The sequence below is a fragment of the Macadamia integrifolia genome, unplaced genomic scaffold (assembly GCF_013358625.1).
Source record: "Macadamia integrifolia cultivar HAES 741 unplaced genomic scaffold, SCU_Mint_v3 scaffold621, whole genome shotgun sequence".
Taxonomy (NCBI): Eukaryota; Viridiplantae; Streptophyta; class Magnoliopsida; order Proteales; family Proteaceae; genus Macadamia; species Macadamia integrifolia.
In genome coordinates, this window is record NW_024870499.1 from 386,244 (window position 1) to 405,856 (window position 19,613).

At 39.2% G+C, this 19,613-nt stretch overlaps 1 protein-coding gene across 1 annotated transcript; it reads left to right on the plus strand.

Annotated features, from left to right (window-relative positions):
* Window positions 1-1,995: 1,995 nt before the first annotated feature.
* Window positions 1,996-18,416, plus strand: LOC122069453 (alternative NAD(P)H-ubiquinone oxidoreductase C1, chloroplastic/mitochondrial-like; the record flags this gene model as incomplete). The annotated part of the gene is made up of 7 exons (XM_042633467.1): window positions 1,996-2,265; window positions 4,510-4,605; window positions 7,796-7,862; window positions 7,974-8,157; window positions 8,867-8,960; window positions 9,876-10,091; window positions 18,000-18,416. Coding segments are annotated over exons 1-7 (1,344 nt in total), but the record flags the coding sequence as incomplete, so codon positions are not given.
* Between the last annotated feature and the right edge of the window lie 1,197 nt (window positions 18,417-19,613).

Consider the following 19,613-nt stretch of genomic DNA (forward strand, 5'->3'; position numbering starts at 1 on the left):
CAACATAGTCTTCTGAAGGGGTTGGCTACTGGAGAATCCCTTCACGAAGAAGTAACTTAGATCGCTAAAGCTGTGGATCGACTTTGTCGGTAGACGGTTGTACTATAGCCTTGCCGCTCCTCTGAACGTCACTGGCAGGGCGCGACACATAATGTTTTCTGAGACTCGATGGAACTGCATAGCGACCTTGAAGCCTTCCAGATGATCGACAGGGTCCCCAGACCCGTCGTAAGTGTCATACTTTGGCAGGCGAAAGCCGATCGGGAGCGGGTCCCTCATGACCTCATCAGTTAGAGCCGTGTCATTAGTGAAGTCTGGCTCGCGAGCTCCCGTCTGATTTTCTGCCACCTTCTTGATCTCATCTTTCAAGTCCAGGATCATCTGCTTTAACCCCGAGTCCTCGTGTCTCTGTTCGTCTCCTTGGCGTGGTTCCCCATGTCAGTCTCCGGAGGCACGCCGAGTCCTTCCCCTGGGTGCGGGACTTTCCCTCATTGCTCGATTTCAAAAATTATGACTGGACCTTATCGATCCTATACTACTCCGGTCCTCGTCTTGAGTTCTCTCGGGCTGGATATGGGGGCCTCGCGGTGCTCCGCCGGTCTTCTGAGAGAGCTTTGGAGACCTCCTTCATTGCCTCGGCCATTCGGTCATATTTGTCCTGGAGGGCTTCAAACTGCTCCCTTGTCACATATTCCTGCGCTCCAGGAGGGGGCGGAGGATTACTATCTCCGTGCACCGAATATCCGGCCGAACACGGGTACCTCACGGAACCTTCCCTATCATCGTTCTCCCTTTCTCGTCCAATTTCCGTCGAGGGAGGGAGCCCTCCTGAAGGTTCCTCCTTCCCCATGTTCATGTTTGATGTTGCTCTCGTCTTCTTATGATTGTATTTTCTCCCCACCATTACTGTCGTTTCCCACGGACGGCGCCAATCTGTTGCTGCCGAAATCCGTATGAGCTGATCCTGCACAAGCACAGACGGCAGAGGCCCGGAGCTTTATCCGGGGTTAGTCCTCCGACGCTCAAGTTAAAGATCGGCCGCACCGTTTTTTTACAGGAGTAATGGTGTGGGTTTTGATGCTTACCTTTTTCCTCCTCTCTAGCCCTCTCTTATAACCCTTAGGTTTTAGGGTTTCTCTTTTCCTTGGAGGAGTCCTCCTCGGGTCCGCCTCCTTTCCTTTTCTAGTCCTACTCAGATACGTCCTATCCTCTTCGTGGGGAATATTCCCTTTACGCGGTTGACGGAGTCGGAGTCCTTGCAGCCTCTATCAGGTGGGCGACACGTGTTCCTACCCTATGGGGCAATCAATTTGGCCGTATCACCTGTTATACTATTTGTGATGTTGTGGGCAATCTTGCCTTTAACGCTGTCATCAACCAAATTTGGATGGCGCGGAACCTCAGGAAATAGACCTCCAACTCTAGGCCTCAGAAGATTTGGGACTCCATTTCCTTTGTCATCAAAGCAAAGCTTTCCTCTGTTTCCTCATCTTGTAATGGCTCCCTAAGGAACATGCATATTGTTGTATCCTGGGGCCTCCCCCTCTCTTCTCTCAAGGCATCCCTCTCATCTCTTTGATGGTTTGGTCTTTTGTGTATTTTCTCTTTCTCTCCATTCTTTGGGGCTGCAAATTTTCTTGCTTCTTTTGGTAATGAATTATTTTATTCACCAAAAAAAAAAAAAAAAAAAGGGTTAGCATGGTTGGATCAGAACGACCTACTTTGGAGACCCAAGCCAAGACGCAACTGGCCCAACCTAATCTTTTAGTCCAAAGTGCGTGGTAGATAGATATTTATTTTCTTTATTGGGATAGAAAATACATAATCTTTTATTTATTTTGTTTGTTTTGGTAGAAAGTTGAATACGAAGGGATTTGCTTAAGATTAGTTCCATGTTGAGATGGTTTTTTTTTTTTTTTTTAAAGCACAAACGATGGGACTATATGATTGGAATAGAAATAGAGTTTATCTTGCAAATTTGTGAGGCTACTGTGCATGCTTGCTGTTGGTTTTGGCAATGTGATCATAGCAAGCTTCTTCCTTCCTTATTTGAAATACAATGTGGCAGGAGGATCAAAATGTTGGGCTAAATTACCTAGTCCTTCTAGAAGATATGCATCCAATCTAATGTTATTTAAAAGATTTCCAAGGAAAGGGTTCTCCTATGTTGCATCAGGCACAACTGGGAGAACTGAAGGCATTGGCATTGTTCAAACATCTGAAGGAGAAACAGCAATGCCGTCATACAAGTGGCCAGATAAGCAGGTTTGATTCTTGTTCTAGTCAAATCTCAGAGGTTCAGATTGATGCATATGATCAATTTTTTTGTTGAATTTGGAACCTTGTTGGTGTTTGATCATTTGCATCAACGGAGCAATCATCCGGATTCAATTCTCTTTATTTTTTTTGTATCAGCAGATTTGTTGAATGGTTTGTGCTTGGAGTAACATAAAGCAAGCAAGTCCATATTTAATGTCAGAATGGCAAGCGAAAATGCACTTCTTTGGTGATTATCAAAGTGCGAGTCTTAGATTTAATATGAATCTAATGTGGCAATGGACAAGCTAGAATCCTTGTAGAAGCAAACTAGTGGAATAGCTTGTTTGAAGAAATTTAAAAGGCATTCTGCCCCTTTTAAGAGACGTATTGAGTGTATCGAGCTTTATCAGTATTGTATACAGTTGGATTTTTAAATGTTCAGGTCTCTTATGTATTGACCATATTGTTTTATTTACTACGATACGATATAATACACATCGATACCAAAAATTTTATATTAATGCAGTATTGACACCGACCAATAACTGATACGTATCGGCTGATACAATACGATACGATACAGATTGATACTCTTGGCCAAACATGGAAAGCCATACTCGTTGATTGAAGGCTGACCATTCAAGCACCATTACACACATAACTATCCTGCACACTGTGAAACTTAAACAGTGAGGTTAGATATCACAGGTATAATAGGCATTTTCACCTTTAAAACAGTAGGAATCACCAAAAACTTTTATGAGTATGCAATGTCTCAACATTTCCTGCATGGACTTTTTTTGGGCTATGTGGCAGTGTCTATCTGGCATAAACTTCGGACAAACTGTAAAGTTCTCATCTACTCATTCAAACACATCTGAGCTTCTTCAAATGTCAATGCAGTGGTTGAAAAGGCAACTTTACTGTTTAGCTTTAGGTCTTACGGAATCTTCAATGTTTGGTCTTGCTTTTTAAGGGAATATGTGATTTTGTACTTTCTATTAATTTCAACCAGGCCACTGAGTTGAGATTTTAAAATATGGGCCGGATTTCCTACATCTATTTTTTTGGGCTATGTGGCAGTGTCTGTTGGGCACAAACTTCACGGACAAAATATATAATTTCTCAGCTAATCATTCAAACAAATCTGAACTTCTCCACGTGTGTCAATACAATGATCGAAAACAGTCAATTCTTTTTTAGACTAGTTTGAAGAACAAGGACCATTGAAAAAACTAGGGAAAAATCTCAATACATGGTGGGCCATATGGTTGAAATAGACATCCAAATTTGGCATGTGGCATATCCAGGAAATTTGCAGTTATCCAGTGGTCAAATGATCAGATCATCAGTCAAAGTGGAAAAAATATCATTCGTGTATGAATGGCCTCCCACACTGTAAGAAATCTTATACTGTTCAGAACTATGATTAACAGAGAATGTTCACCCTCATCTTTTGTTTTCTTTATAATTTTACTTTTAGAAAGGCTTTGCTAATTTAGTAGTAAATGCACCATATGATTCCATATTTGTGAAATTATACTCTTATGTAGCTGGAAATCTGGATTAGTGAGTCTGGGTTAGTTCTACTGTTACATGAAAGGGGCGGCTTGGAATAAAAGAAAAAAAGCTTATTAGATCCATAGGATCAGATAATTTGTAACATACAATCACTTCCTTTATCCTTTGCTAGGTTGTGATCTTGGACCCTCCTTGGCTAGCCACATTGTTCAATTGTTGCTATTTTATGTATGTATTTCTATGGAATTGCATTCTTTCATTGCTTGGATGGTTCTTTTCTTAGCAGTAGCTATTCTTGAACTGATACACCAATATGCCCAGTTTTCCTGATGCTGGTTGGACTGCCAATGAGGCTCCAAACCCTGGTTGGCTTTGCCTTGGGATTTTCCCAACTTACTGAAACATTATCCTTCTTAACCTTCTGTTTTAAAATGCAGCTATGCTTCTGTTTGTGTTCTTGGTTGGCTGCCCTAACACAATTATATATATATATATATATTTTTTAAATTTTATGTTTGGGATTGGAATTTCCCAAACAAGACCCGACTTTGTCACACTGGTACATTTATTTTGTCTTGGAAGCTATGAGCATCCTTGCATTTGAACTGAAGTATACTGTTCTGTTTGCTGTTCGAACTTTTTCGTGCCTAAATTATTGTTATTTCAGTGGTTGCTAGTTAAAAATTTGTGAAAAATTTATGACCTTTAAAACATATTCTCCTCTTACAGAAACCACGGGTATGCATATTAGGAGGAGGATTTGGAGGTTTATATACAGCTTTAAGACTAGAATCCCTGATGTGGCCCAATGATACGAAACCTCAGGTAAGTTCTGAATTTGTGATTTGATACCATAAAATTTTGCATTCCATCTCCATGATGCTTCTTTTGCCCATGGGGATGAACCCCTTGTCTTCTTATAAACTACTGATGAATTTTATCCTGCAAGCTTGATATAATTTGTTGTTTTTCCACTGGTGCTGTTGTAAATGACCCTTAATTCAAAATTCAAGAAGCTGAAGCGGGTAAAACTCTCTCAAATAGCCTGTGATCTGTTCAAATCAAATGATAAATTTTCTTCAGGATCCCAATGGTCAGGAAATATGGGCAACAGACATAACAATGGGATGAGAGATACATTTGCAGAGGAATTGTACTTAAGTGTACACAAATCAATCAGAATATGGTATTCAAAGAAGAGAAAAAAAAAAAAAATAGTTTTGAGTATTTGACGGTTCAGTTGTGCTGAAAACTCTGAACAATGCTGGTTATCAATTTAGTCAACTAGTATTTTATGGGAGGTTTCCTTTTATGTATCCAGAAACTCTGTCCTATTTATTTTTTGTTGGATCAGGATGTCATTGCCTTTAATAGATCATGTCCCGTCAGATTGGTAGTTTAGTTTAATCCATAAGTGTCAGAGAAAGGTTCAAGTCAATGAGCTTGCAGAAAAATTCTGAGGTATAGATTTTCTGATGTAGTTGCTGTTGGGAATAATCTCACACTGGAAAACTCTGAGACTTTAGATGCCTTCATATACCAGTTCGACATCTCCACCTAATAGCTTGAGCTTTTAGGTTGGACACTTCAACAGTTGCATATTTGATCCCCCCCCAGCCCCAACCCATTAATCATGTTTTCCCGTGTTCAGCCCGTCTGATTAGTCAAGCTTGTCAACCCGCATTCAGTTTCTTGGTTAGAAGATAGATAGCTGATCATTTTCTATATTATGTTTTATCCTCTTAAGTCCTTGGCAAGAGACCAATTCAAGGGTCTTTATGGCTGTCCTGACTTTTATCTCAAGTAAGTAAAAATTAAATGGCTGGTTTGGGATTTTTTCCGTCCTTTAATTTGTGACAGATTCTCGGTCGGTGTTTGTGATTGATTCTGTCCTCTAGGGTCAAGGGTTTTCCCTTCATGTTTCGAGTTATTCCTCCATTTTCTGGTTAGTGATTTGCAGCATGGCCTGCATCACATTCTTCATGGTCTCCTATAAGTTACTATACTTTTTTATTTTTGTGTATACAGAATATAATGCATGCTATTAAAGAGAGAAAATTCTCTTCAGAAGAATTGAGGGGGGTGATTGTATCATCTGCCAGTCCCACACTCGTACCCCTTTCTGAATGTAATCAAGTTGAACACTGATGGCAGCTCAGTGGGTAATCCAGGCCATGCCGGAATCGAGAGCGTTTAAAGACTATGAGAGTTCAGTTCTTTTACAATTTTCAGGCTCAATTGGTCACTGTGATTCAGTTTCTGCAGAATTGAAAGCATCCATTCAACATATCGAGATTGCTCCTCAGCAAGGATGGATGAGGTTAATAATTGAAGGTGACTCCAAATGGATGATTGATTGAGTTTGTGCTGGGTTGATGGACCTTGGATATGAATTCATTTGATAGGGATAGCTAGTGCTCTTTGTGCTAACCATGATTTCTCTTTGTTTGGAGGATGCCTTAGGCCAACTCAACTGCAGATGATTTGGCCAAATTGGGGGTGGGGGTTTCTAGGGATGCTTGTATTTAGTTCCATTCCCAGTTTCCCTGTTGTGTAGTTCCTCTTTGAGGGTCTCCAAGCAGTTTCGGTTAGTGCTGTTGTTGTTGTTGTTGCATTTTACACCTCTATTTCTTATCTTCTTTAATAACAGTAATATAATACACGACAAAAATTAGCAATAATGTTGCTACTGCTACAAGCACTGCACCAAATTACTACTAGCAGTGGTAGTAGAAGAAGCAGCTTGATCGAAGTAACCAATGCCAAAGAAGAGCACAGGTTTAGGAACTCTAGGGGGATTGATTAGGGTTCTTGATGACTTGATTTGCACAATTAATTGCTGATATCATCAAATGCGCCGAAAATACTAACATCTACAATTGTTGATAATAGATCTTAGGGTGAGGAACAAAGTGGATGATTGGATGTGACAGTTGATATCATCATGATATATAAATTTTAATTTTTTTTTTTTTTGGGGGAGGGGTGAATCGGCGTGAAATTTATGGAAATTTTTATGTTTATATGAGATGATTCTTTTGGTTTCAGTAAGCTATGATATAAATATGTGTTTCATGTTGTTAGGATTCAGAAGGTTCCTTGGATATTTTGCAGGAATGATTTGGGGTTAGTCTATTTCTATTTATGACAATAGATGATTCTTCTATTCTTAGGCATGTCCAGAGGGAAGTAATTGGTTCAAGGAAATTCTTCAACCTTTGGCTTAAGCTACAAACAAAGATTTAATTTTCCCCAAAGTAAAAAACCCTAAAGATTTTGCTCTGGTTGTGTGCAACCAAGGTGGGGGCCTCTACCGGTGACAATGAGGAGCGATCTGGTGCTTGTTGGAGGCTCCACCAATGAAAAAACCCAAAGTCGATGCTTAATTGTTTTGTCATCTGTATTCAAACATTGAAAAAAGAAGAAACAAGAAAATAAGGCCAGTGACTCTACGGGTGATTAGCAATTTAGTACAAGTTGAAGGCTCTACAAGGACAAGGAGAAGGCCATTTAGCAGAGATTTGGCTCTAGATTTAGTGGTTATACTACAACAGGCCTCTCATAGCTGATAGAATATATTGTACTTGTCCTTTTTTCCTCCCCTGTTTCTGTTAGACCTATTTCTGTGGTTTAACATTTGGTTCTTTAAGGTCACTCATGAGTCATGAGTCATGAGTCATGATAGCATTGTTGATTGATGTAATGTGTTGAAATTTCTTAATTACTCTGGCCATATTGCTTGAAGAAATGATGCTGCAACTTGTTAAATCCCAGCCTATTTTCTGTGATACACGATTTGTTTGCTTCTTAGTGATAAAATTCTTTGATTATTGATTCCCTCAATCATATTCAATACATTGTAATACATGTCTTGTTTGTTTCTAGACTCTAATGCACCAGTTAAGGTAAAATTGATTTTATTCTTTTTTTTTTTTTTTTCCTTGTCTGAAATGAATCCTCTATTTCTTTGCCAGTGCTTAAAGTCTTTTTTTTTTTTTTGGGAAATTGTGTTTAGGTGCTTCTTGTTGATCAGTCTGATCATTTTGTTTTTAAGCCAATGCTCTATGAACTTCTATCTGGAGGTATGATGGTTAAGAGATTGTGAAGAAGCTACCATATTCTAGTCCCTACCTGCAACAGTACATTTTTCTCTTCTTCCTTAAATTTATTCTCGCTCACCTGTTGTCCCACAGAAGTAGAAGCATGGGAAATTGCACCCCGTTTCTCAGATTTATTGGCAAACACTAGCATGCAGTTCTTCAAAGACAAAGTGAAACTCTTATACCCTTCAGATTACTTGGGGACAAATGGGCCTACATGGCCTGGTTGTGGTGGAACAGTGCATCTTGAAAGTGGCACTATAATCGAATATGACTGGTAACAGTTTTCATCATCTCTTTTCACTGTGTAATTTCTTTTCTGGAAATAATTCAATTACAAATTGTTTCTTGGACTTCTGGACTAAACATTTAAAGTGGTCTCGTGCATTTAATTATGTCTTAGGCTTGCTTTGGTATGATTTTTATTTGTATTTATTAACTATTTTTTAGAAATTATTTGTAACAATAAATTATGGACCACAAACAGTATTCGTTTAGTTACTATTTATAAAATAGATTATATAATGAGAAAATAGGTTTCAGTTTTCACCTTCAACTTTGAGCTTCGAGCGAGAGAGATGATAGGATTTGGGGTTTTTTTTATTGGAAAAGTATAAGACATACTGAAGTTACCTATTTACCATTGATTTTGAGTAGTTTAGCACATGTGTTCATATAAGGTAGAAAAAATCAACATAAATGATTTGTTGCCACAAATCACAAATAGCTTGAGAGTAATTTGTGATTTATGATTTATTTAATTTATTATAAATAGAAAGAAGTGCTATAAATGATACCAAACACTTATAAAAATAGAAATAAGTCAAATAAATACAAATAGAAATCAAAACAAAGAGAGCCTTAATGGACTTAGATTGTTTCTTAATTATTTCAACATCCAAGTATTGTGACCCTCTTTGGGCTTAGGTATCGTGGACCACCTTTAATGCCCCATCTGATGTTATGTCTTTCACTTGGGCAGACAGGTTGGTTCTTGCTTTGGGAACTGAAGCTAAACTTGATATTTTTCCCGGTGCTGCAGAGTTTGCCTTGCCCTTCTCCACCTTGGAGGATGCACGTGTAAGGAGCTCTGGAAATATTATTCCTTTATGTTGTCACTTTTGAGATTTTTTTTTTTCCTTTCTTTTCGGCTGGTTATACTGAGTAGAAGATTTTACTGTTTCTTCCACATTTTCTGAGTATTTATTTTTCATTGCTGGAGTTCTTTTGTTGTAAGCAGATAAAAGTATGCTTCTGCAAATATGTTTTTGTGGCCTTATCTAGTGTAATGGCCCTTTTTAATAAATTTATGTAATAAAGAAAAAAAAATTGTTTTGGGGTGCCATATTGTTGATGTACATTGATACTGCACTTCTCTAACAGTTCAAGCTTTTAGGTGAAACGGTAGCGAACATAGTATCAGAGCACAGAGAGGTCAAGTGTTCGACTCATGGGAAGTGCATTGGAAGAGTTTCCCAATATTTCTTCTCCCTCCTCGATGTGCAAGGACCATGGGATCTTGGCCTGCCCGTGTTGGGGAGTGTTAATGTATACATTGACGTTGCCCTTCCCTAACAGTTTGAGCTTTAAGGTGAAACGGTATCACATATCTAGTGTAATGGCCGAAGCATAGGAGTAGAACTGTTCAGCTTCACCTGCTGGTTTATGATTACCTAAAGGGTCACCCCATGTGATTTTACTTCTTCCAACCCCTATGTATTACATTTAGATGGTTGGATTATCTTTGCCCTCTCTGAATGTTCTACCATTCCTCTCAAGGTCTGGAAATGTAATTCATCTTAAAGGTTATCTGAAAGATCTTTTATTAGCTCAACTTCCAGTGCTACAAGAAGACTTAAGACAAACAGAATATGAAAATTAGCTTCAGAAAAGCATTAGATATGCTGTTCTCTAAAGACTTAAGGTAATATTTTCACTTTCAAAATTCTTGTCTGATAAGAAGATTTTTTACACAAATCTGTTTCTATGGTGCAGAAGGTTGACAACCAGTTAAGAAAATTAGAGAGAGCGAAGTTTGGCAAAGATTCATCTCCAATTCGTGTGGCTATTGTTGGTTGTGGATACAGTGGAGTTGAGTTGGCTGCCACACTATCAGAGCGGCTGCAAGATAATGGAATAGTTCAAGCTATTAATGTCAACACAACAATCTGCCCAACAGCCCCACCTGGAAATAGGGAAGCTGCACTTAAAGTAAGAATTCTCCCTCCCCATATCGTGAAAATTCAGGGCAAGTATTTAGTAATTTCTTCCAACATTCCATGACTCAAGACTTTTCACAAATAAATAATCTTTCCAGCGCACTGTTAATGCCAGTATGATATATAATCTTTTCAGCAGACATTTCAGCTCCGTTTGATAATGTTTTTTCTTTTATTTCTCTTTTGATTTTTATATAAAAAGCATAAAAACCATTTGAAGTTACTGGACCATTGATTTTTTATTTATTTATTTATTATTATAGAATCCAATTTTGATAACCAAATCAATATTTCTTGTTTCACAGATAAAAAGGGATTTTTTTTTTTGATAACCACGTAAAATTTGAAATGGGTTCTGAGTTTTTTTTCCTCCTCTGTCTAACACTCATTTATTCTAAGTTCAATCCCAGACTGGCCCAAACTAAAGTCAGGTAGAGATTAGTCGCAACAAGATCGTAATATGGGACAAACATAAATCGATAACGGAAACTTTTCAACTTTCTTTTTTTGTTTTTGTTTTTGTTTTTAATATTTTGTTTAATTTTTTGCATATGAAAAAAGAAATAAGAAAGGATATGACCAAAGCTTCATCAGCTGCCATGCGGGAATGGAATCACTACCATGCGCAATCTACTGAATCACCACCAGGAGGGCTGGAAGCCTGGAAATGCATCTCCACAATCCAAAAGGACATCACCGCTGCACCAACAAAGCTGAAGCCAGAACTTATTTTTTTTTTTCAATTGTTAGAGGGTCTAAACCATTTGTTGTTAATTTTTAACTTCATATAAACCAATAAATAGGAAATTTCTAGTATGGTAGGAGGATCCCTTACAACTGAAGTCTTCCCTCAAAATAGAAACTATCTAGAAGATTACAAAATAGAAACTATGGGTGGATTGTAGCATATTTATCCGACCCTACACAATAGAAAGTGAGAAGCCACAAACTGAAACCTACAATCCCCATGGTAGCTAGAATATCTTTAACATAATATTCTTGATGCGGATCCGAGGGAATCGGATCACTTAAGGCCCACAAGAATGACTAAAAATCTCAAATTTAATGGTTGAAGGGTATTCCTATAATTTTAGAAACAAGCAGGGCCTTAGAAATAATTAAATGGAAGCTAGGGTAGTTCTAGAACTAAAAACTTTAATATAAGGGCTTATTCTGAATTTTTTTTTTTAAGAAGAATGGCAGAATTGTGAATAACTTGAAGTTTCTAATAAAAGGTGGCAAAATGGTAAATAGATGATGACTCAAAACATAAGGGAATTCTCAAAAGGGAAACAACGTACTAGATGGGAAGGGTAGATCTGGAATTAAGAAATAAAATAGGTCCACTGAGAATAATAGAAGAAGAGAGGGGTATTGATGGAATTTAAGGTAAAGAAAACAAACTCTTCACTTTATGAGGTTGTCTTCAACCTCTGGACAACTCACAGAGGGGCGGTAGGATTGAAAAACGAAAAGAAAGGAACCTCGTTGATACCTATCAGCTGGGTCTGCTATTCCAAGCAAATCATCACCACAACCTGATCTTCCCAAAGCAATAGATTCAACTTGGGGTAGCTTGCAACAAAGAGATCAAAAGACCTGACCAGATCTGAACAGAGAAGGATCTCGCATGCAGGAAGGAGATTTCCTGCGGTTGCTTCAGCAGGCCTTGGATGGTCCTGCTATTCTGGTCGAGGGGCCCCTTAGTGGTCCTTAAGAAACCCTCCAAAGGGCTTTAGTTTTGGCTGACTGGTTGGAGAGTTCTGGCCAAGGTCGACTGTAGCTCAAACCCTGATAATGGTGATCGATCTTGGACCTGTCTCTGTACTTCAACATGAACTTGGTGGCTGGTCTTGGATCTTCAATCACGCTCCTACGACTCTCTCACAAAAGCTAAACAGAAAATAAAGAGCGAGAAGAGAATTGATGGTGGGGTTGAACAAGAGGGAAAGAAAGACAAAAGGATTTCAGAGAGGGATAGGGAAGAGTAGCCATAAGCATCCTTCAGTTGTTCAATGTTCAAAATAACTTCAAATCTAAAACTGAGTTCTTCTCTATTACATGACTAATATAAAGGAAAAATCAAACAATTAATGAAAACTACTTGAAAATGGAAACTATTCTAAAATTAGAAGCTAGCTAATTTAAAAAGGAATTAATTCTAAAACAATAGAAAATCAAATCAAAAGATATTTCTTTCCTAAGTCCAAAGTGCAACTGCATCAGCTCTCCCGGTCTTAAAAGAACTCGACTCCGTCGAGTTAGGTCGTGCTCCTAAGATACCCTTGTAAGTTGCTCGCTGATGAGGTGACACGTATCTCGAAGCAGAAGATGGGAACATAACACTTAGAGGAGGGAGAGTAGGCTGACGTGTCACTAGAGCAGGAGTTAGTCGATGACGTGGCATGTCTGATAATGCGTGTGACCTCATTAAGTACATACGACCTCCTTGTTTCACCTTGATGGTGTTCCGTGCACCATCATAGAGAATGCTTGCATGTCGCTACCAAGGTCGCCCTAGAAGAATGCCGCAGTGTGCCAATGGGGTAACCAAACAGGTGACATGGTACTGTATCGGCCCAAACTGTAAGTGTACTCGAACAACTGCAGTGGCCTCTTCTCGAGCTGTGGGTCCAAAACCTCGCACATGAATCTTCTTGAAAAGCTACTTCTGTGGAAGGTTGCGTGCTCGAACAAATTCAGCAGATATAAAATTTGCTTCTGCCCCAGTATCAACAATTGCATGAACATCAATAGGGTCGGAGCCGTGCAGGAGAGTACCCTTCTGTCTGAAAAGAGGAGCCTTATCAACTAGTCTATTCGAAAAAGATGAAAGGCTAGCTGAATGAGCTTCTACATCCTCATCTTCACAATCGACAATATCATCGTCCTCGAGGGGACAAGGATATACATGAGATTCATCTTCACTCTTCTTTGTCGGCTGCTTCTCTGCTACGTTCACAGAACGAGTCTTGTTGGGACACTTGTTGGAATAGTGACCCTTCTCGCCACAACTATGGCATATGATATTCTTCACCCCAGCACTATCCTTGTTGAACTCTGACCTTTTCTCTTCAACTCTACGAGCTTCAGGCTTCTTTTCCTCCATACGTGGTGGAGGTCTATGAACTGAAGAAGTCTTGAGCATACCCTTCCAATAAATGGACTTCTCTTCAACTGTCTTGGCATGAGCTGCTGCCACATCAACATACCTGAAATCAGTGTTAGCCAACTCAAGTCAAATCTCAGTACTTAACCCACTGATATATCGCATCACCCGTTGCTGGTCTGTCTCCTGAAGTCGACACTTGGATGACAGCTTGTGGAATTCGAGGGTGTAGGAATCCACATCTTTGTTCTCTTGTTGTAAGTTAAGTAATTTATGGAACATTACCTTTTCATAATTAAGAGGAACAAATTTTTCAGTCAGGATCTGCTTCATGACCTCCCAATTGGTAACGGGTCCAAGTCTTCTGACAAACTTTGCATGGATTACATCATCCCACCATGAACATGCATACCCAATAAACTTGATGATGATGAGTTCACACTTCTTCACGTCTGGAAGAGACTTATACGTAAAAATTCTCTCCACTTTGGTAAGTCAGTCAAGAAATTCCTCAGGTCCCTTTTCACCACTGAACTCGGGAACCTCAACTTTGATGCCATAATCTCTGTCAGAAAATTGTCGGGTAACATCCTAGGGAACAACTGGATCAAGTTGCTGCCTCTGAGGTGTGTCTTCGATCCGTAAAGTGTTGAGCTGAGGAGGTAATGTAGAGGATCCTTCTTCAGCTCGCTTGTCGGACCTCTTCATAAAGGCAATTATCTCTTCCATAAACTTATCAAACTTGGCTTCAGTCCTCTCAAGCCTAGCATCAGTATTCTGTTGGTTCTCGGCTAACTCACGATACAATTTGTGCAACTCAGCATTGGTGATGTGACTTGCCATGGTTAGAAAATTGCAGGAAAATTTGCTCTGATACCACTTGATGCGGATCCGAGGGAATCGGATCGCTTAAGGCTCACAAGAATGACTAAAAATCTCAAATTTAATGGTTGAAGGGTATTCTTGTAATTTTAGAACAAGCAGGACCTTAGAAATAATTAAATGGCAGCTAGGGTAGTTCTAGAACTAAAAACTTTAATATAAGGGCTTATTCTGAAATTTTTTTTTAAGAAGAATGGCAGAATTGTGAATAACTTGAAGTTTCTAATAAAGGGTGGCAAAATGGTAAATAGATGATGACTCAAACATAAGGGAATTCTCAAAAAGGAAACAACGTACTAGATGGGAAGGGTAGATCTGGAATTAAGAAATAAAATAGGTCCACTGAGAATAATAGAAGAAGAGAGGGGTATTGATGGAATTTAAGGTAAAAAAAACAAACTCTTCACTTTATAAGGTTGTCTTCAACCTCTCGACAACTCACAGAGGGGCGGTAGGATTGAAAAACGAAAAGAAAGGAACCTCGTTAATACTTGTCGGCTGGGTCTGTTATTCCAAGCAAATCATCACCACAACCTGATCTTCCCAAAGCAATAGATTCAACTTGGGGTAGCCTGCAACAAAGAGATCGAAGGACCTGACCAGATCTGGACAGAGAAGGATCTCGCTTGCAGGAAGGAGATTTCCTGCGGTTGAGCAGTCCTTGGATGGTCCTGCTATTCTGGTCGAGGGGCCCCTTAGTGGTCCTTAAGAAACCCTCCAAAGGGCTTTAGTTTTGGTTGACAGGTTGGAGAGTTCTGGCCAAGGTCAACTGTAGCTCAAACCCTAATAATGGTGATCGATCTTGGACCTGTCTCTGTACTGCAACCTGAACTTGGTGGCTGGTCTTGGATCTTCAATCACGCTCCTACGACTCTCTCACAAAAGCTAAACAGAAAATAAAGAGGGAGAAGAGAATTGATGGTGGGGTTGAACAAGACGGAAAGAAAGACAAAAGGATTTCAGAGAGGGATAGGGAAGAGTAGCCATAAGCATCCTTCAATTGTTCAATGTTCAAAATAACTTCAAATCTAAAACTGAGTTCTTCTCTATTACATGACTAATATAAAGGAAAAATCAAACAATTAATGGAAACTACTTGAAAATGGAAACTATTCTAAAATTAGAAGCTAGCTAATTTAAAAAGGAATTAATTCTAAAACAATAGAAAATCAAATCAAAAGATATTTCTTTCCTAAGTCCATCGTGCAACTGCATCAAGTCTCCACTCAAATCTCCTCAAGATCTTGTAAGATATCCTCCAAAAATCCTCTAGATGTGCGAGAATGTCCTCCAAATCTCCCTATGATCTGCATCAAAATATTTGGTCTTTGATAATAGCTCTGATTATGGGGAATCCGAATAGGTTTATCAGATCAATAGAAAGCAATGATACATCAACTAAGTGAAATCTGGCAAAAAAAATGTTGATGATTCAATAACTTAGGGCTTGATGAGCTTGATTTTATTGCAGAATGAGCTTGTGGACAGGATAGAACTATGGATGGTTAAATTCATAGTTGTCATGGCGTCGCCTATGCGTCGCCTATGCGTCGCCAAGGCGGCGATTTGGTGTCCTGGCTGAAAATGAAGTTCATGGCAGTGCTACGATTTACGTGATTCACAAATGGCGGTCGTCATTGGCTGATAGGCGCCGCTATGGCACCGCCATGGACGCCAGGTACGCCTGATTCACTAGGCGGTCGATTTTTTGTAAAATGCAGGGTGATTTTGGCAGGGCTATGTTGATTTTTGATGATTTGATGTTGCTTAATTTTGGTTTTATATGTTATAAGGTATATATTGTAGGCTTGTAGCATGCTAAATAACTTTAGAAAATAGGAAAAATAAAAAATGACATATGGGCGATTTGACCGCCATGACAACGCCATAACGGGCGATTCATCGCCAAATCGATTAGCCACCCCTCCACCGCCTTGGATTGATTTGATGCCGTGACAACTATGGTTAAATTATGGATGCTAAACTCACTTTCATAAAAATTCTCGCAGAATTGAGAATGAAGTTTTCATTTTGTACATGCCAGATCATGAATTAGTAACTGCATCCAATCTCCAAAAAAGTCCCAAAGGATAGCAGGGGGTGATTAGGAAAGATGTGGATTTGGAATTTGGAAAAAACAGAGCAGGAGTATGTCAGCTAGGGTATTAAACTGGGGTCTTTTGGGTGGAATAGTAGGATATTGATATCAGGGGTGGTGTATCAGGTTTGTGAGCAAATTGAGGTCTGTCTTGAGAGATATCAGTGACATAAGCTTGCTGAAATTAACTCAGATATAAGGCATCCGTGGGCATGTGTGGGTGTGTTGCAATAAGAAAATAAAAATAGACAGAAGAATGGAAATAGAAGAGCTAGCAGGAGATTCAAAGAGATCAACTAGAAGAATGGAAATAGAAGAACTAGCCAGAGATTGAAAGAGATTAACCACAAGAAGAAATCGATTAGGAAGATTTCTGTAGTATCACAATGCTTCACAGTTTCTAACACAGCACATCAAATTTCTACACTTAGATTAATTCAAAACTCGCCCCTAAGGAAGTTGAAAATGGGTCCGGAAGGTCGTCAAAGACCTAGTAGCAGATTCAGTTTCCAGGTTAGGCTTTGATACCAATTTTGATGCAAGTTTAGGGTTTGTGAGGCCTTAATTAGTTGCAGATGGACCCGCCTAAATTGGAAAGTAGTCATAAATCAAATTCCATATAGACATGCAGTGGCAGAGTCATAATTATCAAGATATAGAATGGAAAGAATAGGTATCGCGAGGAATAGGGATAAGGACAGTAGATAAGTGGGAACAGAAGGTAAACTTGGAAGAGAGTTAACAATACAAGTCAGGAAACAAACAGAATCAGAGGGGTCATTTTAGAAAGATAGATTTACAGAAGATAGAAAAATAACACCCGATGATAGGAGAAAACCGGACAGATCTGGGTGAAAATTGATATCTCCCAAGGTAGGTTCAATGGGTTTCAAAACCCTGGTCAAGTCAACCTTTGGAGTGACCCTTCAGCTGTTTAAAAAAAAATGTCACAAAACCCCTTTGATCAAGGGTGTTTTGAACGATGGTCTAGTTATTGCATAAAAGAGGGCACGACTGTAGGATAACAATGAAACAAGGCTGAAACCTCAGCTGTTTAAAAAAAAATCACAAAACCCCTTAGACCAAGGGTGTTATGAACGCTGTTCTAGTTATTTCATAAAAGATGGCACGGCTGTAGGATAACAATGAAACAAGGCTGAAACCTGGAATTTAATAACAGAAGGTAATAGATACTGTTGTCAGAAAGCTATATAATAACTTTGAGAGCAAGCAGATAGGCAAATAAGGAGGTATGAAGCGGAATAGCTGGCTGGGAACAACCCCACGACTGGACATGTTAACTTGGTAAAAAGAAAATACATCATTAAACCCTATTAGTGAAAATAGTGAAAATAAAGACAACCACATCCCTTGCTAAAGACTTGCTATCGAGCCTACTTGTTGGGCCTAGAAAACCTTTTCTTTAAGCCAGGCTTCACGAAACCAGCAAGTATTTGGGATTCCAAATTGGGTTCAATTTATGGTACCAATTCAGAGCTTCATGGGGCCTTCGTTTTGGGTCCTTTCAGAAGCCAAAACTTTCCCAGTTCACTGTGAGTTCTGGTGGGAATACTTATACCTTTTATGTGTATATGTAGTCTTCTCCTCTGTCCTCCGGTCTATGCTACTCTATTTCCTTCTTAAATTAGTTTCCAGCATACAATTGTTTTTACCATTTGTCAGCTACTTTTTGTCTATTTCTTTTGTTTTACTTTCACTTCCCTAAGCTATAAACAAAATTGCTTCTTTATATGCGTAGTGAATACAAGGTGATACACCCAAAGTTAAAGCTTTCTTACTGCATTTACCAGGTTCTATCATCCAGGAATGTTCAGCTATTCTTGGGCTATTTTGTTCGTTGCATAAGAAAAGCTGGCAAATTTGAAGATTCAGAGAAGCAGGCAGCAGTTGGAGGGGATAAGGACATTGAAGCAGAACAAGATCATAATAAAGATAGTGATAAATTTGTTCTAGAACTTCAACCAGCAGAAAAAGGTTTACAAAGTCAGGTTCTCAAGGCTGATATAGTTCTATGGACAGTTGGAAATAAACCTGTTGTTCCTCCACTAGAACCATGTGATCAGCCCCATTTATTCCCTATTAGTGGCAGGGGCCAAGCAGAAACAGATGAAACTCTCCAGGTCAAAGGGCACCCATGTATATTTGCGGTTGGTGACTCTACTGCTTTAAGAGATGCTTCTGGAAGGCTTCTTCCAGCCACTGCTCAGGTATATAGAGAATATAATTTCTGTGCATAGATAAACAAAACAAACAACTACAATGAACTAAGCCTTATCCCAACTTAATGAGGTCGGCTGCATGGATCCAAATGTAATTAATAGTGGGACATGACAGATGAGTGATGAAAAATGCAATATGAAAAGTGAGAGATGATAGATGAAAGTAGCAAAGTAAGAGGAGAGATACAACCCAACATGACAGGAGAATCTCAGCTAAATAGGGTCGGCCGCATGGATCTATGCTCTCCAATAGGCTCTATTCGAGATCATACTTGGTACGAGGCCTAAACCGCGCATGTCATTCCTCACAACTTCTCCTATGGTCATTTTAGGCTTGAACGTAGCTTTTGTAGCCCCTTAAGTCTGAATCTTTTCACTCCTTATTGGGGCATTGCTACGCCTTTGTTGAACATGACCATACCACCTCAAACGGTTTTCTCGGAGCTTGTCATTGATCGGAGCAACTCCCAAATCGCTCTAATACGCTCATTGTTAGAATATTTCTATGTGGGCTCATATTAATTGAGTTTTTGTGCTTTAATAAAACCAGGTTAATTATTTGGTCTAATTAAGTGAGACATACGAGCTTTAATTAGTTTAATATAGGCTGACTAGTGTGGGCTTTAGTTAACCATTGGACTTATAATGAGTGGGTCCATTGGGAAACTTTATAAATAGAGAGTTAGGTCCCTCTTCTAACCCTAATCTTATTCATAACGTGCATTCTGGAGAGAGAGGGAGAAAAAGAAAGAGACAGGGTTTCTTGTGGCTTCCTCCCTTGTACGTTCAGGTTCCTCATCTAGCCAGTGATCATAGGGGAATAGAGGAAAAGTACCTTGCTACGTGGATTAGAAGTTTTCCGTTGTGCTTTGCTTTACTATGGATCCCAAATAAGGTACGCTTTTATTGATTATAGTTTCTATCCCATTATTCTTGTGATCTTGTGAGAGATTTTAATCTTACACTCATTCGTTACTTTATCCTTCCTAGTTTTGCCTCACCGCCATCTTGACATCCTCATCTCTGTCACACACATCTTCTCTATATGACACTTCTTAACTTCCCAACATTCTGCTCCGTACATCATGGTTGGAGCACAAAAGTCCTATGGAATTTTTCCTTAAGCTTTAAAGGGATACGTCGGTCACACAACACTCCAGACGCACCTCTCCACTGCATCCGCCC